This window comes from Xyrauchen texanus, chromosome 38, assembly GCF_025860055.1.
Source record: "Xyrauchen texanus isolate HMW12.3.18 chromosome 38, RBS_HiC_50CHRs, whole genome shotgun sequence".
NCBI classification, from domain to species: domain Eukaryota; kingdom Metazoa; phylum Chordata; class Actinopteri; order Cypriniformes; family Catostomidae; genus Xyrauchen; species Xyrauchen texanus.
Window position 1 is genome coordinate 19,065,809 of NC_068313.1, and position 24,824 is coordinate 19,090,632.

Below are 24,824 nucleotides of genomic sequence, written 5' to 3' on the forward strand. Positions count from 1 at the left end.
TGTTGTATTTCTTGTGTGATGGTCAGTAACACGTTTTTAGGTCTTTGACAGGTGTCCAGCAATTTTACAGCGCTAAGCTGGCAACGCCACACATATTATAATTGCAGATACTGCAAAATACCATTTTGACAAGTCAAATTATAATTGTCGTCATTATACCTCGTCAAAATGCAATTTTAGATATCTAAAATATATGTATGGATAGTTAGACAAAAGCTTTAAATTCCAAAACGGCTTGCGACACTGCACCAGTCATGGCATAAAAAACATTTGGAAAAACAGCAAGGGCGGTCTGAACGCCCCCTTAAAGAGACATGGTCCTAATTCATGAACATTGAAATTAAATTGTGAGCATGTTTCTTTAACGACTTGCACTGGGCGATCAGTGACGCGATTCACACACTTGCACTCCGGACTTTCAAGCTTCTCTGTGTTAGAAGGATTATGCATCGCTATTTCAAATAAATAACAAGCCAGAACAATGATCTGCATCCTGTTAGTTGCAGGGCACGGTACGGTTTTAGAGATACAGATTAAGGTAAATCAACAACCATATATGTTTTCTTTGAACTGCAGTGAACGGGGTTCTTAACATTTCTAAGGGCTCGTGTGAACGAATCTTGAACGTGTCAGTTCTTGTTAATATCGTACTGTGTTGTTTTGCGTATTGATGCTGTCTGTTCACGAATTCATCATTTTAAAAAGAAAACATAAAAAATACACCTAGTGGAGCAAATGTGATACTCATCAAGTAGTTTGTCAATCGAGCATGTTCAGATTACTTAAAAATGTCCATGTGTCGCTAGAGCGATGTTACAGGTCTGTACTCTCATTTGACTGGAGTGCCCAAAGCTCTGTTACCTGGAGTCGGAGGAAAGAAAATATTGGATTTCTGGTGGGAAATCGTCAACACGTGAGTCATTATGTTTGTTGTGGTGTACTTTTAGAGGGATTGTTAATGGTGTTTTCCATGCAAACTGTGTAACTGCATATTCTCTTATAGGCGTCAGCTCTTCAGTGAAGTCCATCTGGTCACGAATGCTGACAAGTAAGTCGTTTTTGTTGTGTCATTTATTTACTTTTCCCTTGGTGTAAATTAGTGCATAATGAATGGTATGTTTTAGTAGCCATTTCAAACATCTTTCAAACTATACTAACCATAAAATTGCATTAATTTCAGATACAAGCATTATGAACGGTGGGCAACAGCAAATGACTTTCCGTTGCAGAATGTTGTGAATGATGGCAGCACGACTTTAGATGACCGGCTTGGGGCTGTGGCAGACCTTGAGTTGGCCATCCGAAGCCGGCAGCTACAAGATGACATCATGGTGGTAAGATGCAACATCTAGCTATTAATCTTTACATAATGTGTATTAATATCCATGTAGTAGAACCATTTTCCAGATCTCATTTCCTCAAACTTTCATCTCTTTGATGGCCTTTGACTGGGCTATTTTGAATTGTGTAATCATATTTTGCATTTACAGATTGCAGGAGACATGCTTTGTGCTGATCAGAACTTTGATATTGCACAGGTCATTCGCTTTTTTAGATCTAAGGTAAGAGATAATCATCAAACATGTTGATTCAGTGGACAAGATGTCATAAACCATGATCCAACCAGTGGTCCACTCATCCTGTATATTAACAACAGTATTTATTCTTATCTTACAACAGGGTAGGGAATGTCAGACCTCAGGGTGGAATAAGGCCCGTGAGATCATTTTACCCGGCCCACGAGGCCATTCAAAGAATAATCTGTAAAGCAAAAAAATGGCCTTGATTCCATTAAAGGGTTATGTAACACGGTTCAAGGATGGGAAAGGAGGTGGCGGGAACCAGCTGAGCAGTCAACATAAACTTTAATGATGCAAAGGAACTTAAACATACCAGAAAACACACAGACTATCTCTCTGTCTCTCTCTATCTCTCTCTCTCTCTCTCTCTCTGGCATCTCCTGCTCCTCCCTTATCTCTCTCCCGCTTATTGGGCAACTCTGCACCGAGCGTGCATCCTCACAACCCAACCATGCCCTCCTCCTCCTCACAGGTTAGTTCACCCAAAAATGAAAGTTCTCATCATTTACTCACCCACATGCCATCCCAGATGTGTATGACTTTCTTTCTTCTGCTGAACACAAACAAAGATTTATCGAAGAATATCTCAGTTCATGCTGCAAGAGGCAGCATGAACTGATTCCCCTCATGGATGCAATCGGAGAGAAACCATAAGTAAACATTTATAGTAAAAAGCACTTAAATATTGATGTTTCTCAACCAAAGCGCTTTAAAACTTATCGCTTTAAAAGACATTAAGTTAACCACTGGGGTCGAATGTATTACTTTTGGTACAATTGTCTGTACTTTTTGGAGCTTTAAAGTGCTGATCACATCCACTTGCATTGTATGGACCTACAGAGCTGAAATATTCTTCTAAAAATTATAATTTGTTTTCTGCAGAATAAAGAAAGTCATACACATCTGGGATGGCATGACGGAGAGTAAATGATGAGTGAATTTTCATTTTTGGGTGAACTATCCCTTTAACTGTAAAAAATATTGTAAATGGAAAGACTTTTATAAAAAAATATTGGTGCATGATTACGTAACGGAATGCGTACGTTAATTTCAATCCAAAATTGCACACAATTGTATTGCCCGTGAATAATTTTGTAAACGCTTGAATGTCCCTTAAAAGGATAAAGGATCCCCACTCTTGCTTTAAAAGATGGTTTCATCATTATGCTATAACAATCTAATTTTTTTTATGCATTTAACATGTCACAATACATTCTGTGATTAATTATTCATTTAATTCAAAGTGGTCAAAAACTGCCGTGAACTCATCACCTAAAGAAAAGTTTATTTCTTTAAATGGTTTCTCATTCATTTCTGATTCTTTAGCCTGGAGAACTTGCTATATATTATGAGTTGGAGTCTGGGGAGAAGAGCTTCTCCAGAGGAATTGTTGAAGTTTGTCCAAACACTCATCGGTAAGACACATTAGCCACTTCACACATGAAACCCGTTAAACTGCTGTAAATTTGTTGGATTTACGGGTAGCCTTTACTGCTATTCTCAAATGCAACATCCTTCTGTCTTTTTCCCACTTTGGTACCATTCACACATCAATACCAAAATGCCATTAAACTCTGAGATGTAGTTATTTTATCATTCGACTCATTTCTTCATCTACTCGGATAAAGAGATTCTCTTCAAGCTGGATTTCTAAAATGTAATCTAAAACTACTCCGTATCAAACATTTACTGACTGTAAATGGCTACAGACAAAAACTGGGCATCACACACTAAACGACTGTCAAGTCGATTTGATCACAAACTCAAGTGGAAACACAATCCCTTGTTCTAGGAGGCACATGACAGATGTAAACAAACACAGATTTACAGTATGTATGGGAGTGCTGCCGTTGCTGCCACTCTGTTCCGAGTCGTGCTCAAACCTCCAATCTTAAGGTGTTGTTCACACATTGCATCAAAACTGAACTTTTCAGGCAAAGTCACAAATTTTCATTAAGGGATATTGCCAGAGCAGATTTAGTGGAACTTTCAAAACAGGGTGTTCACTTATGATCTCTAAACAGAAAACTGTGGTTAATTTAGTTTGAAAGCAACTTTTGTGGTGACATTGGAAAAAGTAGCTCATTTGATAAATCTAAAATGTCTAACAAGTGGATTCTGTCTCACACTATGTGCATACCAGAGTCATGCGCTTCCTTGAGAAGCCTCAGGAGGGCGTCACTGCATCTCGCCTTGCCAGTGTGGTATTCTACTGCCTACGCAAAGAGTCCTTACCATACATCTCAGAATTCCTCTGCAATCATCCAGACGTTAAAGATAGAACCTTTGGCATGTTTTGGGTCAGTGTTTAAATTGTCTCTGCTTAAAACTGAAGAGTGTAATTTCTCTGCCTCTAGCATCACCAAATTTAATTGCAAGACTAGTTGATGTTTTCAAACAGATTCCAGAAATACCCTCATCTTCCATTGGTTGTATAAACAGTCCCACCCCAAACTCACTCAGTTGGTCAAGCCAATGTTGCTGTTTCAAACTTACAGAGGAAGGTTTTGATAGTGCCTCAGTTTTACACTTTTCGATGAAATCGACCTACAATTGGCTTACATTAACCTACTCCGCATAGAAAGGAAAAATGATTTGAAAATTGAAGAAATTACACACTGTAGTTTTAACTTATTAATGAGAACTCGTGCCCTTGAATTTGCTTCTCTTAAAATGTTACGCCTAATGATTTAACCTACACTTCAAATATGTCATGATTTCTTTGATTCTAGGAATGGCTTGTAAATGAGGAGAAAGTGCCTGTTTATGGGATGAAGCTACCAACAGGTTTTCAACTAATTGGACAAGTGGTGGGTGTAAATTTAACATAATGTGATAGGTATATATTAATATGATTTAATGTATTTGACATACTCTGAGTATATAAATAATAATTATACTGTATAATATTCATATACTACATTATTCTATGCCTGACTTTTGTTTTAATGCGTAGTGAGCATTTTAACAGCTGTTGTTACAGGGTCTGTCTGATTACACGAAATGGCTTGCTCACTATTCTTCAAAGCAACAGTTATCTCCATCTAAACCTATTACATGCCGCTCATATGCCAGGTCAGGCAGAACACATTAGCTATCCACATATCAAAGAAATATCAACCATTCACACTAAAAAAGTAGCCTTCCTGTTTTTGATGTCTGTACATGGCTATGTATTGCCACGCTGTTTGTTGACTTAGGGTTGGACTCATGGGGAACCCGTCTGATGGTTTCAATGGGAAAACCATTGCTTTGACCATCGCTAACTTCTGGGCTGAGGTCACACTCATGGAAAGCCAGACTCTGGTAAATAAAAAAGATTGAGATCAATTGTTAAGGTCATGAGGTAAGCACTGTTATTCACTCATATTGCTGGTTTCATTAAGGTCCTTTTACCTCATCCTCTGAACGACCCAACAGAGTTTGGAAGCATGCAGGATCTTTTTCGGATTAGTCGTAAAGAAGGGTTTGCCTTTGGTTTTTATGGCTTCATATTTGTGCATTTTTAGGAGTGATGTAATTTGCCTTTATTTCTATTCATTTATTTATCTTTAAATTCCAGGTACTTGGGAGGTCTGAGACTTCTGCAAGCCACCTGTAAAAAGTTTTTCCAGTTCTGCTCTGAGCAAGGGTGAGATACTCCGCAAACAGACATAACTGAATAATTCTAGTACACTTATGTTTAAATGAAATGATTAAGAGACTGACTTATGTACTCTATCTGTTCTCCTTTTATACTTACAGCATTGCTCTGTCCAAGCAGAATTTTACTCTGAAGTATGACACAAACATTCCTCGGCAAGTGGTAAGACTTTACCAGTAATATTTGCAGTCGCTTGTCTGGAATCAACATTATAAAAATGGAACTGTATTGGTTGTCTTGATAAATCAACAATGTACTGTATTTCTCTGGTTTCTAGGGTTTAGCTGGTAGTAGGTAAGTAGACTTGGATTATCAAACACTGGCAAAATGGCAGTCATTTAGCAGTTAATCCAAAACTCATTCATGCCTTTGTCTTTAGACTTTAAAACCGTGATAAACATAATTCAAGTTGATATGCTAGAGCTATGTTTAGGGTTTTATTATGGAAGTGGGAGCTTGGTTTCCAAAAATATTTTTAAAGAGATAATTCAAATTCTCTCATCATTTACTCTCATGACATCCCAGATGTACAGTACTGTGGAAAACTTTTAGGTACTTTTGAAAAATGTTGCATAGTGAAGATGTATTCAAAAATAGTTTCATTTATCACTTTATGTCCTACAAAGTCCAGTAAACATAAAAAAAGCTAAATCAATATTCGGTGTGAACACCTTTGCCTTTAAAACAGCACCAATTCTCCTAGGTACACCTGGACACAGTTTTTCTTGGTTGGCTGATAAGATGCCACAATTCTTCTATGTTATCTCAGACTGACACAATGTTCAGAGGGGGTCTCCGTGGGGGCCATGACATCTGTTGCAGGGCTTCCTGTTCTTCTATTCTAAGCTTTTCTATTTGCAAAAGTAATGTTTGAGAGTCTAACATTTTATATTTCCTATTGACACACTAAAGCTGAAGATATACATAACTATCTTATGACAAATGTTTTTGTGAAACATCTTAAGTGCCTAAAACTTTTGAACAGAACTGCATGTGACTTTCTTTCTTCTGTAGAACACACATGAAGATTTTTAAAGGAATATTTCAGCTCTGTAGGTCCATACATTATAAGTGAATGGTGATCAGACCTTTTGTAGCTCCAAAAATCACAAAGGAAACATAGAAGTAATCCATAAAATTCCAGTGGTTAAATCCATATCTTCAGAGGCAATATAATAGGTGAAAAAAAGATCACAATGTAAGTTCTTTCCTCCCCCCCTAAATCTCCTCTTTCACTTTTACATCTGAAAGTCATGTGGTGAAAGTGGAGATTTTAGAGTAAAAAATTTATTTAAATATTGTCTGTTTCTCATGCACACCTATTAAAGACATGGTGTGACAGAGAGTGGTGGTGGTGGTGTAGTGGGCTAAAGCACATAACTGTTAATCAGAAGGTCACTGGTTCAATCCCCACAGCCACCACCATTGTGTCCTTGAGCAAGGTTGTTCCGGGGGGATTGTCCCTGTAATAAGTGCACTGTAAGTTGCTTTGTATAAAAGTGTCTGCCAAATGCATAAATGTAAATTAAACCACTGGAGTTGTATGGATTACTTTTATGTTGACTTTGTGATTTTTGGAGCTACAAAGGTCTGATCACCATTCACATGTTATTGTATGGACCTACAGAGCTGAGAGATTTTTCTAAACCTTCATTTGTTTTCTGCAGAAGAAAGTAAGTAATATACATCTGGGATGGCATGAGGGTGATAAATGTTAAATTTTATTTTTGGGTGAACTATCCTTTTTAAGGACACATATAGATATTCACATTTTGTGTGTTTTAAGTGCAATCGTGTCGGCCACCTTGAAGTGCCTGATGAAGTTTTACAACATCACAGACAATGTATGTTCATCATTCACCACAAATCAGAGCCCATTTATGTTATGTTGAAATAAACTGTTTACTTGCATTCTTTGACCTTTTTCAGGATCTTCCTAAACCAGTCAGAGCAAACTTCATCCTCAGTGTTGAGACCGATGAGCTCTTCATCACAGCTGGTTTACAGGACAGAGTTGTGCAGGTATGTCAGATATTAAATGTATAGTTCACCCAAAAATGAAAATTCTCTCATCATTTACTCATCCTCATGTGATCCCAGATGTGTATAACTTTGTTTTCAGCAGAACACAAAGATGTGTAGAAGAATATCTCTGCTCTGTAGGTCCTCACAATGCAAGTGAATGGTGAACAGACCTTTTGTAGCTCTAAAAATCACATAAAGGAAACGTAGAAGTAATCCATATGACTCCAGTGATTAAATATTTTTTTTTCAGAAGCAATATAATAGGTGTGGGTGAGAAACAGATCAAGATTGAAGTACTTTGTCTACTCTAAATCTCCACTTTCACTTTAACATCTGAAAGTCACATGTGGAGTCAGTTTAGTTTAACTTTCATGTCTGAAAATTATAGTGGAGATTTACAGTAAAAAAATATTTAAATATTGTTCTGTTAAATAATAGGTGTATTATATTGCTTCTGAAGATTTGGATTTAAACACTGGAGTCGTATGGATTACTTTTACGTTTCCTTTTATGTGATTTGCTGAGCTATCACCACTCATTTGCATTGTATGGACCAACATAGCTGAGATATTTGTGTTCTGCTGAAGAAAGAATGTCATACACTCACCCTCATGAGATGGCATGAGGGTGAGTACATTGATAAAAGAATTTAGATTTTTGGGTGAACGATCCCTTTAATCTGACCCACACTTTGTGGAACATTCTTGTCTCACTATTATAACTTTTAATATAGGTTTATGAAGGCTTGGTTTACATGGACTTCAACAAACAGCTTATGGATGAGCGGGGTTATGGTACAGTTTTTAAACCAAAGTATTTTTGAGGCACACAATAAACTGCATTTTTCATTTTTGGAATTACTATTAAGATGTGTTGCAGTGGATAAGGGCATTTTGCTTACTGAAACTTTGCTCACAAGGCTACATGACTGAAATTCTCCATTCTTTTCCAAAGGAGATTACATTCCCTTGGAAATGAACGATCTCCCCTTATTTTGGTTGGCCTACTTGGGTGATCCAAGCGATTCTGGACGGATTCATAGTAATGTTAGACAGCGCTGGCTGAATGGTAAAATCTACTCTGTTTAAATGCTAGTTATCTATGGTTTATGTCTGATATGCATGTCTTTTTGTAAACCTTCTCCTTTCCAAAAAGGTGAATCTGTTGTTGTTGAAGCAATGAAGTCATTTGCTGACCTCACAGATCAAGCCAGGTTGGTTCATCTTTGTGCATAGCACATCAACCTGTCTGTGTTATATTATAGCACCAAGTATTGGTTAACTAGTGGTCAATGACTGGTGAAGTTTTAAGATGATTTTCTCACTGAATGCAGGGCTGCCTTCCAGTGTAAGGACTGGCCTAGACTTTCTCAGCTCATGGATGAAAACTTTGAGCTTAGGCGGTATGCTCTTCAAGTCCCTTATACTTAAATATTAATAGCCTACTGAGTCCATCCATCAGACTCTCAAATAATGCCCATAATCTGTGGGTTATGAAGTGATTTATAAATAGCAAGATACTGTAGGTATAGTTGGTTAACTTGCCATTTTCCCATCAGGTCCGTGTATACTGATGACTGTTTGGGCCCAGGAAATCTGAAAATGGTACAGCTTGCGAGACAGGTTAGTAAATGAATACTAGGAGAACAGATGCATCATTTACCAAGCTTCTCTCTTAAATGTTACTGGTCTGGTTCCTTGACAGATTCCATAAATTTGCTTCTAATGCATTCATTTAACATCCATGAAGCAAGCAGCATTTTAAGGCATATTTTCTTTGTTGTCTGTGTAGTTTGGATCTGCAGTGAAATTGCCTGGCAGTGGTGGCGCTGTGGTGGGCTTGTGTATGGACCCTGAACGGCTGGTATGGCTAGTCTTTTGACTCTAATTTAATGTTTGTCTGTTAATAAATTTGGTTCCTGTCTGAATTACTGTAATAACGAAACAACAACTTAGAATGGGCCACCAGAATAAATTTAAGTTAAGAACTGAAATTAAGTTTGAGATGTCGAATTTGCTGTAATTTTCACAGCAAATAAATTTTTTGCAAAAGTGTTGAAAGTATGATTTATCAATTAACTTCTGAATTCTGCAACATGCTTTAACACTAAAAACAAATAAAGACATTTTATAAAACCAAAATTGTCAGTTATAATGAACACAATCTTTTTTGTACCTTAAACATTTCTTTATCATGTTGTGCTTATTTTGCCACTAGGTGGAGATGAAGAAAGCTTTTCAAGTGGCTGGTTGTGTGTTTTGTCTTATCATGCCATATGATCCTTCAGTGCAAGGTCATTACTGATTACTCGCTGAACAAAGAAAGAGTTTCCTGATTTGTTTAAGAAGCTGTGATGACTCTAGAGAGGGACATACCTCTTTTGGATTGTTTTTAATTGTAAGTGAATGTGGCATTGGTGTCCTATTTCTGACTCAATTCACAGCACAGGTCTTCATCATTGTTTAGAGGTAGATGGTAGTGGGAGGGGCTACAATTGTTGTACATTTGAAATAGAAATGAGAAACAATTGACTTTTAATGGTAGCCTTTCACACCCATCCTGCCCTGCCCATGTTGTAAAAAAGATTTGTGCAAACTTTGGTGGCAAAAGTGTTTCTTTTCCTTTTTTCTGTTGCTGCTTTTTTTATCTTAATTATACATTTCAGTTCTTCCTAAATAATTAACTGTTATATAACAAACAATGTATATCTCTGATTTTATCAAGTTATTAATTTTCTAATGATTTTTTTTTAAAATGTGAATAAATCAAATATATAATTTGGGTCATGCCTTATAAGTGTTCATATAAGATTGTAATTACATATGTAAGTACAAATTAAAGGTATAGTTTACCAAAACATTTATTTGTCTTATAATTTACTTCCCTCATGCCATCCCAGATGTGTATGACTTTCTTCTGCTGAACACAAACAAAGATTTTTAGAAGAATATCTCATTTCTCTAGGTCCCATCAACACAAGTGAATGGTGGCAAGAACTTTGAAGCTCCGAAAGAACACAAAGGCAGCGTAAAAGTAATCCATTCGACTCAAGTGGTTAAATATACAGTGGCATTCAAAAGTTTGGAATAATGTACAGATTTTGCTGTTTTGGAAGGAAATTGGTAATTTAATTCACCAAAGTGGCATTCAACTGATCACAACGTATAGTCAGGACATTACTGATGTGAAAAACAGCACCACTATTTGAAAAAAGTTGTTTTTGATCAAATCTAGAAAGGCCCCATTTCCAGCAGCCATCACTCAAACACATTATCCTTGAGTAATCATGATAAATTGCTAATTTGGTATTAGAAAATCACTTGCCATTATATCAAACACAGTTGAAAGCTGTTTGGTTCATTAAATAAATTTTAACATTGTCTTTGTGTTTGTTTTTGAGTTGCCACAGTATGCAATAGACTGGCATGTCTTAAGGTCAATATTAGGTCAAAAATGGCAAAAAAGAAACAGCTTTCAAAACTCATCAGTCAATCATTGTTTTGAGGAAGGAAGGCTATACAATGCTTGAAATTGCCAAAAAACTGAAGATTTCATACAAAGGAGTACACTACAGTCTTCAAAGTCAAAGGACAACTGTCTCTAACAAGGACAGAAAGAGGTGTGGAAGTCCAGATGTACAACTAAACAAGAGGATAAGTACATCAGAGTCTGTAGTTTGAGAAATAGACGCCTCACATGACCTCAGCTGACCGCTTCATTGAATTTTACCCGCTCAACACCAGTTTCATGTACAACAGTAAAGAGAAGGCTCAGGAGGCCTCATGGGAAGAATTGCAAAAACACGTTTGAAACAGAAAAACAAAAAGAAAAGAGAGTGGGCAAAGAAACAGACATTAGACAACATATAATCGGAAAAGAGTGTTATGGATCTGAACCCCATTGAGCTTTTGTTGGATCAGCTAGACTGTAAGGTGTGTGTGACGTGTCAGACAAGACACATCTATAGCAAGTGCTACAGGAAGTGTGGAGTGAAATGTCACCTGAGTATCTGGACAAACTGACAGCTAGAATGCCAAAGATCTGCAAAACTGTCATTGCTACATGTTGAGGATTTTTTGATGAGAACTCTTTGAAGTAGTTTTTCAAATTGTAATAGTAATTTTTCAAGTTATTAATGTCCTGACTATACATTGTGATTCAACTTTGGTGAATAAAAGTACCAATTTCTTTCCATAAGAGCAAAATCTGTACATTATTCCAAACTTTTGATCACCAGAGTATGTCTACAGAAGCAATATGATGGGTATGGGTGAGAAACAGATTAAGTCTATTTTTTCTCAATAGGTGGCAATTTGCACAATGTGCGTTGATGCCGCTGAGAATAGCGTGGAGCCTCCACACGCGCTATGTCTCCGCGGTAACAAGCCGCGTGATAAGATGCATGGATTGATGGTCTCAGATGCGGAATCACCAAAAACAAAAAAGAATGTGAAAGTGGAACTTTAGTAAAAAATTAAAGGACTTAAATATCAATCTGTTTCTTACCCACACACTTACAATGCAAGAGAATGGTGATCAAACCTTTGTAGCGCCAAAAATCACATAAAGGAAACATAGAAATAATCCATGTATTCAGAAGTGATATAAATGTAAGTCCTTTTTACCCAAATCTCCACTTTCCCTTTTACATCTGAAAGTCACATGTGGTACCTGTTTAGTTTCACTTTCATATCTGAACGAGAAAGTGGAGATTTAGAGTAAAAAAAGGACTTCTGTTTTTCACCCACACATAATAGTTTCTGACGATATGGATTAAACCCCTGGAGTCGTATGGATTACTTTTATGCTGCCTTTTTCATGCTTTTTGGACTTTCAGATTTCTGGCCACCATTCACTTGCAATATATGGACCACAGAGATATTTTTCAAAAAAACTTGATTTGTGTTCTGCAGAAGAAAGACATACACTTTCATACAAGTGCATGAGGGGAATAAATTATGGAGAATTTTCACTTTTGGATTAATAATGTGTACTGGGTTATTTTGTGGAGCTGCTTGTTATTACACAATTGTTATTTTTATCGCCATGTTCATTTTTTTTTTATCTACATTTAAAATGTGTAGCATGAACACTTTGATCATCCTTCGACTTTTATGAAAATGAGGTAGACTAGCTAAAACAGGTCAGTTACTGTGTGGTGGTGTTGGCAAACATGGGAGAGCAGTGAATGGTTAACGGGTTTTACCAGAATAGCTTTAACTTAAGTTGTGTATAAAAACCTCGTGACATGCCTACCTAGGGGCCATTCACACCAAAAACATGTATGCTTCCGTCGCGCTCTTATTCATGTATTTTCCCAAAATGCGCTAGACGGACGACTCCGATCGTTGCACCACGTCTCGCTGTTTAGTGTCCCGCGTTTTTTATAGACGTCCTATCAAGTTAAAAAGAACTTCAGCTGTTGAAAACATGTCTCGAGACACATCTCTTCTCTTTCAGCGAAGGGACTTGTTCGATGTGAACGCCCCCCTAGACATCATTTTTGGACATCAAGGTTACTTTGTCCAAACTGTCGCGTTCTGACTTGGAACTCGTCTTTATTGCCAAAAATGCTGCCTAGGTAGGCGGCTCACGTGGTTTTGAGCAATTATTTCAGGCTTGTTAATATTTATAATGCACACTACTACTGTAAACAAATATACGCCGCCGATGTCTGGGAGGAGGGACCGCTTATGGTTTAGTCATAGTGTAAATCGTCAAATAAGCAGATGTTTCCTATAGCTGCGTTGTCTTCGACTATTGTCACATACGACAGTATCGTTTAATGGGACTGTGAAGGATGGCATCAAAGGAGGATCTTTACTCTAAGATTATTCCGCGCAGACTTCGACAGAACAGTTGTGGCTCTGTCAAACATGGGTCCAATTTGGACGTGCTGCTGTTGATGGGATTTCCTCAGCACAGAGCGTAAGTGGGCTATTATACAGTATATAGGCTAAATCTAATACAACTATTTCCAAATCATCAAGGTTTAAATAGCGGCAATGTGCGAAACGAGTCTTTCACCCCAAAGTTGTGCCATATCTTTGAGCAAACCTGTAATGGAACTTTTTTTAATGTAAATAACCTTTATCATATACATTCAGTCATTTTTACTGTAAAAAAAAAAAGAAAAAGAAATTATCCTGAGATGGCTTCAACATTTTTGTTCTCTCTCTCTCTCTCTCTCTCTCTCTCTCTCTCTCTCTCTCTCTCTCTATATATATATATATATATATATATATATATATATATATATATATATATATATATATATATATGTGTGTGTGTGTCAAGCTTAGTCAAGTAGTGAGTTATTAGCCAGTGTCTGTATGGGCCAGGGGTGTGTCAGTGCCCATGGCAATGGTAACTCGGACATCTGAGGGAACACCATGAATGCAGAGAGGTCTGTAAAAAATCTGGAGCAGCATATACTGCCATCCAGCACAGTTTTTCCAGGGACATCCCTGCATTTTCTAGCAGGACAAGTTCAAACCACTACTGATTTCAAGTGCATGGCTGTGTAAGCAGAGCGTGTGGGTGCTAGATTGGCCTTCCTGCAGTTCTGACCATCTCCAATTGAGAATATTTGGTGCATTATGAAGCACACAATATGGCAACGAAGACCACATATAATTATACACCTAAAGACCTGCATAATGAATGATTAGGGGAAAATTCTGCTTTTTAAACTTTAAAGACTTGTGTCTTCAGTGCCCAAATGCTTAATAAGTGTTATTAGAAGAAATGCTGATGTTTCACAGTGGTAAACACTCGATTGTCCCTACTTTTTGGAGTGTGTTGTAATCATCTGATTTGAAATTACTGTGCATTTTTAAAAAACAATGACATTCACAAGTAAAGACATCATATAATGCATAGTTGTAGTACTTTCAATATAGCAAAGGGTGAATATAATTTACAAATCACTCCTTTTTGTGTTTATTAGCATTTATCATACTGTCCCAACTTTTTCAGAATTGGGGTTGTATATTTATGTAATTAAAACAGCATTTGCTCTTTAATCTCAGCTTTATTTATTTAAAGCTTTTAAAACAACAGAGTTGACCAAAGTGCTTCACAGTAATACAATTTAAAACCTTACATTTCAAAATGACCACATACACAAACACCAGTAATCTGATACACAAACACTCCAAAACTGTGTCCAACATTTGACTCAAAGGACAGAGATTTCAGACGTGAGTTAAAAGTCTTCAATGATCACACTGAACTGTTTATCCGGAAAAGTGAAGCTTCGAGCAAAAAACACACGTCATAATAAAAGAACAATTCAGAATAAAATCTAATTGCCTAAAATTGAATAAATGAAATAAAAATATATTACCACTGTATAGTAAAATGTAATATTCACTGTAATAATGATACTACTACTAATAATAATAATAAGCAATATATCACAAGCATGTCAGCTGTTGAATAAAAGTAAAAAAAAAAAAGAATGTTAAAAAGTTATATTTTCACTTATTAAAAGTTTTCAGAATTAATTGATTAGACAGCATTTTGATGATGAAATTAAATTAAACTTTAAAGCTTGGAGTTCTGAAAAATAATAATAATTATAAAACTATAATTATTAAAATAATTACTAAATTATTCAAAATAACTAAACTGGTGTTTTCAGTAGCACATTATCTTATTAGCTTTTTTTTTTGCTGTGGTATCGAAATTGGTATCGAGAACCATAACATTTCACTGGTATCGGTATCGACTACTGAAATTTTGGTACCATGACAACACTACAACATACTGACCCAGTCACATAGGAACATCATTCAGTGTAAAGAGATGGTATATGTCCTGTAATGTGGGAGAGAACATCTGTGCTCATTACAGCATGAATGATCTGCAAGTCACAAGGTGCTTCTTTTTTTATTCTTCTTTTGGTGCATATATGAGAAAACCAAAAACTATGCAGCTGTTCAAAATGAACTAATGCAGTTGATGTGCACTCAGATTTGCAATTACGTGTGTAATTGTTTAATGTAAAAATATTATATCTCATTCTTGTTTAATGTGCAGAGTCAACTATAAGTAAGCTGGCCCATTCGTATTTTGACTTCCTGAAAATTTTAAACACTTTGGCTCTGTCCTGCTTTTGAAACATTGCTCTGTTTGTTTGAGCATCCCGATCAATCCGTGACATTGCCTCAATGAATGGCAGGCATTTTCAGCATTAATACCTGCTTGTCCAACCAATGAAAGAGGGGGAAGTGTTTGGGTAAAGTTCTTAAAAACCGTCATATTTTTTGCAATTTCATTTGGTGACAATGAAGAGATTTGAGATATTGTGCATTTCACCTTTAAAAAAATATATTAGACAACATTTGTTTTGTAAATGATTTTCACTGTCATTATTTACTCGCACTAAAAAAAGCGTATTTTTAAGAATATTTTCATACAAAAATTACCATCAAATTGAAGTCTGTAATTTTTAACAAACTTAATTTAATCTAACTTTTTTAATGATTAATCAATTAAATTTAGTGGAATTTAAAGTTAAAGCTATTTAAATGTCTCAGTGTTAAAAAAATAACTTTTCCATATATAATATTTGCCCTCTGGATATAATTAACAGGGAACCTGTTTGTTACCTTTATGAGGGCACATGTTTTCTAATCATTAATATGTTGAATTGAACCTATTTATTAACAAATTTTCAAAGTCTTCTAATGTTTCATGCAATAATATGTATATTTATGCCTAGAATAGCACATTAAGCAATATATCAGATAAAACACATAAGAACTTATTATTCTGGCATTTTCTGCCCCAAGCCCCCATTCATTTCTGATTCCATAATGACAAATGCTGTATGTTCTTATTCTTCTGAAGCCATTTACTGTTTGATAAACAGAATAAAAAATGTATTCATAATTCACTCACAAATCAAATTAAACCTCAATGGTTCTTGCGACATGATGCCACAAGATGTGAGAACCTATTGAGGTTTGATTGACGTAACCGGCATATTTAATTTCATTAAATGGCAATTAAACCCTGTAATTAACTTTTTGTATTCCACAGAAGAAATAAAGTAATTCAGGTTTGGAGTGACATTAGGGTGAGTAAAAAATGACCTTTAAGTCTGAGTAAACCAATATGTTCATCACTCTGCCATCTTTACACTCTTGCTCATCCATATATCAGCACTGTATAAAGAAAGGGATAATAGGGACACTTGTTACTGTTACTACCTTGTCTTAAGTTAACATTTACCAGTAGTCAGTCTGTGCACTTAAAAACACTTTATCAATTTGGTTTTGACTCAGGCTCATGTTGTGTAAATGTCATCAACTTCCTTCCTGAAATATGACACACTGCACAGGAGATGAGAGAGCGACCATGGCCTTCTGTACATCTGGTGTATAAATACAGAGATCCTGACTGTTTTCTGTATTGAGAGGCCACATTGTTGTCCTTTGCAGCTTGTGGATCCATTTGACATTTCTGATGTGATGTTTTTCAAGTGGTCCTCTCTAGCTCTTCAATGGCCGCCAGTTGTCCCTGTCACTTGCTGTGGGTATGGCACATTTGTTGATAGGCCTACAGGTGTTGGCTGGGTATATTTTTGGATTGACAGCTGTGCACCCCCTTGCCCTGTCTCCTGTGTGGCAGGGATGGCAGCTGGTACTTGTGGGCTATACTTGGGCTTGTGGGATAGTGTCTGTTTATTGGTCTTGCTGATCTTCAGTTAGATCAACCCAATTTTCTTCTTCTATCCTCTTTGGCTCAGATCCCTCAGTGTCTGATGGGATTAAGGAAACAGATGTAGGCCAGCACAATAGCATCAATAGAGACAGTGACTCTATGCTGGGAAAAAAAATAAATAATTCTGCAGACACATCATTTAGACAAGAGTGCGCTCCACAAAGGCTGTTGTTTAAAAGGTCTACTCTTCTATTCTCCAATCAACTCCTCCACTGTTTATAAGGGGCTTGTTGTATCAGTGTGTGGTGGTGTGTGCGTGTCTCTCAGTTGTGAGTCCACCATCTGTGTTGGTTGTGCACTTGGCAGAATAGGAGCTGCTGTAGCATTACCTCTGACTGAACCTCTGGAAAATACATGAGGAATCAGCTTCACCCTTTGCCACCATGTTAATGTTTGTTTAGGAAAGGTGTTGTGGCTTATTTAAGGTTGTGTGCTATGTTAAAAATATAGTTGAACCAAAAATGAAAATTCTGTCATTATTCATCCTCTTGTTGTTCCAAAGCCCTATGACTTTCTTCTGTGGAACACAATTGGTTCTTGCGACATGACAACATGATGTTTGGTCACGATACACTCAATAACAATTAAGGTTTGATGTTATACATAGCCGCCATATTGGATTTCAGCTCTGTTTATGGACTTTATTAATGATTTGATTTGAGATTCAGTCTGTTCATCATACAAAGTGATCGTATGGATTCAGAAGACTTGGTATATGACACATAAGTTGAATGGACACTTTTAGGTGCTTTATTAAGTGTTAAAATTGATTGAATCAACATTTAAAATATAAAACATCCAATATTTCTATCATATAAACAGTTGCAACTCACTAAAATGACATTCATTTATTGTATAGTTATTTCTAGTATATACATAATTTTTATGAACTTTTCAATCTCAAATGTAGTTTTTCATGCAATCATGATTACGTTCACGTTTAGTATTAATGATGATAACTTTTCATGAAAAAAAAACAAGTACGGATGCAGTAAGATAAGGGTCCAGAGACTTACAGCGCCCCTGACCATAGAAGGCAATTACACTGGAATAAGTGCGTAAATGTAGGTGGGTCTGTAATACAAGCGTTAAAATGTATTGTCTTTCAAATAATGCGTTATAATTTTGACATCATAACACTGCAGTGTGAGTAAAAGAGTGTGTTTATGAAGTCATAATCAGCCGTTGTACTCGTGATTTGTGTGACAGTGAATGAAACGAACAGTTGTTGTAATGCCTCAAGTGTTCATTTTTACCAAGAAACTGCAGCAATTTGTAGAAAGTGCCATGTAAAAGTCCGTTATGTTACAGAAAAATTCATTATATGAGAGTCATTCTATGGGTTTCAAGGTAAGTCTTCCATGAATAATTACAATTTCAGTCTGCACCTCACACAAAGCTATCAAATGACTTTAGACAACTTGTAGTGCATAAGATATATGGACTATTTCATGATGTTTTTATGGGGCTTTTTTGTACTTTACGGCACATGATGGCCTCTGGTTGCCATCCACTATGGCTGAATGGAAAAAGCAGCTCAATATTATGCTGAACTTCTCCTTTGCAGATCCACAGAAGAAAGTCATACAGGTTTGGAAAATAGAAAATGATGACCTAATTTGTATTTGTGAGTGAACTATCCCTTTAAATAAGTATTACATTATTATCAAAAACTAAAAGTTTCTTTGTTACCACTGTGAACAGTATTTTTTTTTATGTTGTGATGATTGTAATCTGCCCTCAATATTAAACAGTAACTCCGTAATTACTGTATCCATTGCTCAACGCACATGAGGTCACTGAACTGTAGCAGCTTTGCAGGTGTTTACTGTTCATCATGAGATGTCATTCTCATCCATCTTTTCTGTAGGTCATTGTAGTTGTAGATATATTTAATCATGCTGTACAATTTGTCCTTTATTTTCTCTTGTTATGGCAGTATAGTGCACTCCGTGCTCAGAGATAGAGGAGGAGAAGCCCATTATCAGAGAAGTGTGCCAAATGTCATTTGGATGAAAGGGAACTTAAGTTCACATGTTACTATTCTTGGTTAACATTTCATTAAGAAACATGCTAAATATTTTGTTCCCCTTTAAGTTTGACAGGATTGTTGGTTTCATTGAAGGGGGCTGTTGGCCAATATGTTCCTCAGCTTAAACTCATAATGTCCAGTTTGTTTTTGATCCATGAAAGCATTTTTATTTCTTATCTTCATAACATTCATTTGGGCTGTTGTTGATTTACAGTATACTGTATATTTAGATAGGAATATTATTTCAGCCTATTATAAGATCTTAAATTCAGGAAGGATCTTATTTTATTATTTAGGAAGTATGAAGGTTTTGTTTTTGTCCTGCCTGATACTTTTACAGCTAACCCTGCCCCTAAAATGTTTAACATGCTCTCATCCAGGTTACACATGGTCATTGAGTAAATCAGGCAGTTTATGTTGGTTGTTCATTGATGATTTCTTTAGAGGAATTCTATGATTCTATGATATATAAACTTAAATATATATATATATATATATATATATATATATATATATATATATATATATATATATATTCCTCACAACCTACTTCCTTTTTGCCACTTCCTTTCACCTCAAACCTTTTCTGTAAATTATATAAAAGCGTGGTTTGATATAAAAATACAGCACAATTTTAATACTTGTATTATATTTGAAACAAATCTATAAATGTATTACTATTGTCCTCAATTGTTAATTAAAACATATCTCGATCAACTGATATGAGCTGAGTGCCAATAGTGCAGCACTTAAATAGTTATTCGTCCAACAGAGACATTAGTTATCTCCATGTAGAAAGAAGTTGTTTGCAGTGTTATATCGGATTGCAATGACTCTCTCTAGCTTCTTGGCAAAGGAGCAGGCTGAACGGAAGGTCTGTAAACAGGAAATATAAGGAAGCAGGGGTCTGAGATGTGGGATTTTCCCCAAAGAGCAGAGTGGATGGTGTGTTCACGCCTGTTTGGTCAGCTGTGTGACAAAATAAAAGTGATTTGTCGAAAGAAATCAGTTTGATGCGTCATTACAGTGGAATAAAAAAATGGAACAGAATTTGTAGAACCACAATGCAGTTTATCTTAATTTTGTTAAGTAAATCTTAAAGCTGAAGTATGTAATTTCTGCGACACTAGCGCAACCGAACGGAATTGCAAAAAGAAAAAAAAGTTTTCAAAACAGATTTCTTAATACGCCTCTTGTCTGCTATTGTTCAAACTACAAGATAGTCCTGCCCCCAACTCACACCATTGGTTGAGTAACATTATTGGGACAGGTCTAAGTGGATCGCTCTAAACAAACACAGAAATGACATAGTGCCACAGAGACGAAGCTTTTCCAGTTTTTGAAAAAATTTACCTCTGAATGACTTATAGTTGTCTCTACAGATTAAGCTGGGATAGAAGGAAGTATTTTTACACTAAAAAGTTACATACTTCAGCTTTAAAGGGATAGTTCACCCAAAAATTATATTTCTCTCATAATTTACTGCGCAGATGTGTATGATTTTCCTTCGTCTGCTGAAAAACAAAGATTTTTAGAAGAATATCTCAGCTTTGTAAATCCATTCAATGAATGTGAATGGTGATCAGACCTTTGAATCTCCAAAAAGGACATAAAGGCAGGATAACAATAACCCATATGACTCCAGTGGTTAAATTAATATCTTTTGAAATGTTATGATAGGTGTGGGTGAGAAACAGATAAATTCCTTCTCGGATCAAAGTCCTTTTTACTATGAATTCTCCTCCCTGCTCACTAGGTGGCAAAATGCACAAATAATGAGAATTGCTTAAAACAAATGAAGAATGTGAAAGTGGAGATTTATAGTAAAAAAAGGTCTTAAGTATTGATCTGTTACTCTCCTATACCTGTATTATCACTTCAAAAGACATGGATTTAAGCTCTAAAGTCATATTAATTACTTTTATGCTGCCTTTATGTGTTTTTTGGGCTTCAAAGTTTTAATCACCATTCACTTGTATTGTGAGGATCAACAGAACTGGAATATTCTTCTAAAAGTCTTTGTTTGTGTTCAGCAGAAGAAAGAAAGTCATACACATCTGGGAAGATGCCAGGGTGAGTAAATGATGAAAGAATTTTCCTTTTTGGGTGAACTATCCCTTTATCTTGAAAGGTAAACCTTGGTAAATTTTACAAGTTGCTGCTACATGCTGTTTTGGCATTTCCCAAAAGCTTTATCAAGACACTGTAAATATCCAGATATTATCTCCTTTTAAATCATATCACAAAGGGTTTGCTCTTGTGGTCAAATTATTGATTACACTCAATCTAATGTTGTTTGTTTATTTTAAATATATATAAATAGTCTCAAAACAAAATGATCCAAGCAACCTTTTTCTCAATTACTTTATATTTATTTTATGTCTCACAGACCAGGAGAATATTGGATATTTCTATCCATTTATAATTGAACTATATACAATATGTGTAGATGTGTAATCAAGTAAAAAAAGAGAGGAAGAGTTTGCTGATCACAGCTTTCCATATGAACAGTCATAATTAAGCACATGTGTCACTGGAATTTGTCAAGATTCACCCCTCTGTATCTTCAGCAAAATGAACATGAGTAATATGGGGTAGCAAATAGGAAATAGCTTGTAATGCATAAAAAGGGACATCATAAAGACCTGAAAGGCTGCGAGTGTGGTGTGTGGGTGGTTGTTCATTTCTTCTATCTTGATTTAAGATGCATATTTTTTTTTATTGGAAAATATGACTTCAAGTATTAAGGCCTACTTTAAACTTTGAAGGGTGGATGTGTTCGCATCCAAGCTTCATGCTTAATATGCATGTTGTTAATATTTAATGGTGTCAAAAGCTTTTTCCATGAAGTTAGATTGCCGTGAAATAGGATTTGTGCTGTAACAGTGCACTATGCATAGGGATGTTTGTGGTTTGCATTTAAGACTTGTTACCACAGTAGCATATTCGTGATCGGGTATCACTGTATGTAGTAGATTGAGATGATTGATCTAGGCCATTTTATTATAAAAATATCAGATGTTGTCTAAACATTTGTGTAAGACTCCTGCGAACAGTTTGAATGTTTAAGTTAGATTAAAAGCTTTATAGTTTAATACGTTAGAGCATCTGCTGAGATACTCTAATGAATCTTTATAATTAAAAGATTCTATTACACTGTTGTTTAAAATATGAGACACCTGCTTCAAAATAAAGACTAAAGATGTTTGCTGGCCTGTGTGCATCTTGCAACATTTTGTTTTAACCTTCACTCAGCTCATGGAACCTTTGAACTGATAAGTTTGTTATTAACCATCATTTATTTGCATGTTATGAAATGCGGTGAGCCATATCTTTGCTTCTGTTTATTAACAAGCTTTTATTCTAAGAGAGCAGCCAGTCGGGTTCACAGCGTAAAAATATACAGACTGACCGTTGTCCACAAACTTAACCATGCTGTTTAGTAAATGCTTTCCTGTTTGAGGCAGTTGCAGAAAAGAACTCAGGGGAAGTCCTATTATATCCTGAGGTTTCGCTTCTTTGGTATTTGTTGAAATGATGCTAAATGAGGTCTTATGTTGACCTGCTCAAACAGGCTGTGTGACCCACACACTCAACAATCCCATGTGACTGCAGTTATTGTCTCACACTTATGTGGTTTCAGAACAGAAACCATTTCACAGTTCACTCTTTGTTTAATTGTTGAACGGAACAGATATGCAAATGCTGTTTAATTTGCTACCTCTTCCTCAAGTGACATCTGGTTCTCAATGTAGTTTCTGAGAGAAATGGAAACATTAAGGTGATACTGTACCTGAGGACAGAGGTGCAGATCTGAATAATTCTGCTTGTTTTTTGTGGCTTCTGGTGTGACACACTTACTTGATTAAAGAGTTCAAGCGGCTACTCGCATTATCTCATTACTGAGCATGCTCAAGCATGGAGAGGCCACATACCATCACGCCAAAGCTAAACCAAGCATATAGTAAAATGGAAATTGTATCTATGCAAAGCATTAATTAAAGGAATGTTCCCGTTTAAGTACAATTAAAGCTCAAGTGACAGCATTTGTGGCATATTGTTGCCTGCCACAGAAAATTATTATACAAAATCAGCCCGAATTTGTAAAAAATAAAATAATAGCAAAAATCATGATTACAGTTATGCATTTTTAATGGAAGTGATTGGGGTAATAAATTGTGTCCATAAATGTTAAAACACACATTATAATAAAAGTTTAGCCACCAAACGTAAACATAAATTTAACATGTTTTTTGTGTGATAAAATCCCTTATTTGGATTGCAGGGTTTATTGGTGTCATGGTGTGATGTCGTGATCACAAGAATTTGTAATATTGAATGTAACTGTACAAAGATAAGGTTAGTATGCGATGTGTTTTTGGTTTCCGTTTACTGAATTTTTAGAATTTTTCACCATGCGCCCCACTGAGAGCGAACCACATTATAGCAAACACTAGGAGGAACACTAGAACACGAGGAGGTTACCCCATGTGACTCTACCCTCCCTAGCAACTGGGCCTAATTGGTTACTTCTGAGACCTTGCTGGAGTCACTCAACACACCCTGGAATCGAACTTGTGACTCCAGGGGTGGTAGTCAGTGTCTTTACTGGCTGAGCTACCCAGGTCCCAAAGCTTCACACTTTTAAAGTTTTTTTTTTTTCCACCATTCAGTAAACCACTACAAAGAGTCATTCAATAAAGGCTACTTTGATTCAGTTTAGTTACTTAAGTTTTACTTGTTGTAGTCAAAAATGTCATAGCTACTGTAAAATTAGATTTATGCTGAAAAACAGAGCAAGAGACACTGAAGCGTGAGAAAAGTGTGATGTTCACCTCACCCACGCATTTTATCAGTTCCTTCAGTGGCTCATAGAAACACATTATAAACCATCTCCTTTTACACAACTTCTCCACTGTTACTGACCTCAAAACATGGTGTAATACAGTGTAAGCACATAGCCACTGAGATAAAAAATACATGGTACACCAGAGAATTGTGAAGTACATCTTGGCTCGGTTGTGCAACCACTTGGAGAGGCCTGCAAACACCACAGCATGCATTATAAGCTCAAGATGATCATCATTGCCATATTCTTTAAGCGTTTCATTGAAGCTTATGTCACAAATGTGACTAATGACTGTAAATTGGTTATAGAAATAACAAGAGCAAAACTGCCATATTTAAGGCAAATACCCTATTACATTCTTTTATTTGTTTTCAAATGGCTGATTCTTTGATCACCATTTTGCAAAGTTTGTAGCTGCTGGTAATTCTGAGATGTAATGTCATTACAGATTAAAATCTCTGGCAGCAACTGGAGGCAGAAATGTTCAGCTAGCATGCGACTGGTGAGCTTTCTTAACTATGAAAAAAGTTACATTTTGTTGTGCACCCACACAATTACTCTGTACTTATCTGCACTAATGGGTAATTATTAAAGGATGTTAATGCCCTCTAGTGGTTACTTTGATTCATTTTCAATCAAGTTGGTAGTATAGAACCTGCAGAATTACAAATGCTTCATGTCCTGGCTTAGTCGTTCTGTAGTGTAATTTATGAGTATTTGCATGTGTTGATTTTCATAGGCTTTTCTCCCATTTGGATGATCCTTTCCTTGACGACCCTTTACCCAGAGAGTATGTGCTGTATCTGCGCCCCAGTGGCCCTTTACAAAATCAACTTTCCCATTTCTGGCATCAGTCACGGTTGACATGTGGCAAGAACAAAGCTCACAATATCTTTCCACACATCACACTTTGCCAATTCTTTATGGTGAGCCACAACTGCTGATTTAATCACAACTACTGAT

General features: G+C 36.1%; 2 protein-coding genes across 4 annotated transcripts in view; both read left to right on the forward strand.

Annotated features, from left to right (window-relative positions):
* The first annotated feature begins 383 nt into the window (after positions 1-383).
* On the forward strand, positions 384-11,385 carry gkup (glucuronokinase with putative uridyl pyrophosphorylase). Of its 2 annotated transcripts, XR_007969007.1 has the most exons (24): positions 384-538; positions 807-913; positions 1,004-1,048; positions 1,181-1,334; positions 1,491-1,562; positions 2,907-2,995; positions 3,724-3,880; positions 4,313-4,390; positions 4,564-4,655; positions 4,781-4,886; positions 4,967-5,046; positions 5,143-5,211; positions 5,325-5,385; positions 5,501-5,517; positions 7,010-7,067; positions 7,153-7,245; positions 7,982-8,042; positions 8,203-8,316; positions 8,404-8,461; positions 8,582-8,650; positions 8,807-8,870; positions 9,040-9,111; positions 9,466-9,645; positions 10,213-11,385. XR_007969007.1 is itself a non-coding variant. In XM_052110024.1 (23 exons), exons 1-23 carry the CDS (start codon positions 482-484, stop codon positions 9,550-9,552), a joined length of 1,860 nt encoding a protein of 619 aa, XP_051965984.1. In that variant the 5' UTR covers positions 384-481; the 3' UTR covers positions 9,553-10,141. The 2 variants fall into 2 exon arrangements, 1 of the variants encoding a protein (XP_051965984.1); XM_052110024.1 differs by lacking the exon at positions 10,213-11,385 and having other exon boundaries at positions 9,466-10,141.
* Positions 11,386-11,685: 300 nt separating this feature from the next.
* The window catches only part of ubash3bb (ubiquitin associated and SH3 domain containing Bb), a 29,136-nt gene continuing 15,997 nt past the window's right edge, over positions 11,686-24,824 (forward strand). The window contains exons 1-3 of one of the 2 annotated variants that reach the window (XM_052110022.1): positions 11,686-13,176; positions 24,310-24,363; positions 24,601-24,787. In XM_052110022.1, coding sequence (XP_051965982.1) covers positions 13,049-13,176; positions 24,310-24,363; positions 24,601-24,787 — 369 coding nt within the window. In that variant the 5' untranslated portion in view covers positions 11,686-13,048. The remainder of the gene's footprint in view (positions 13,177-24,309; positions 24,364-24,600; positions 24,788-24,824) is intronic. The other variant, XM_052110023.1, reaches the window with a different exon arrangement.

Excerpts from the sequence above, each read along its gene's own strand:
- gkup (XM_052110024.1), top strand. The coding sequence starts at position 482 with ATGATCTGCATCCTGTTAGTTGCAGGGCACGGTACGGTTTTAGAGATA. Across the intron at positions 8,317-8,403 it reads TAGACAGCGCTGGCTGAATG|GTGAATCTGTTGTTGTTGAA; the intron begins GTAAAATCTACT and ends CTTTCCAAAAAG. Across the intron at positions 9,112-9,465 it reads GTATGGACCCTGAACGGCTG|GTGGAGATGAAGAAAGCTTT; the intron begins GTATGGCTAGTC and ends TTTTGCCACTAG.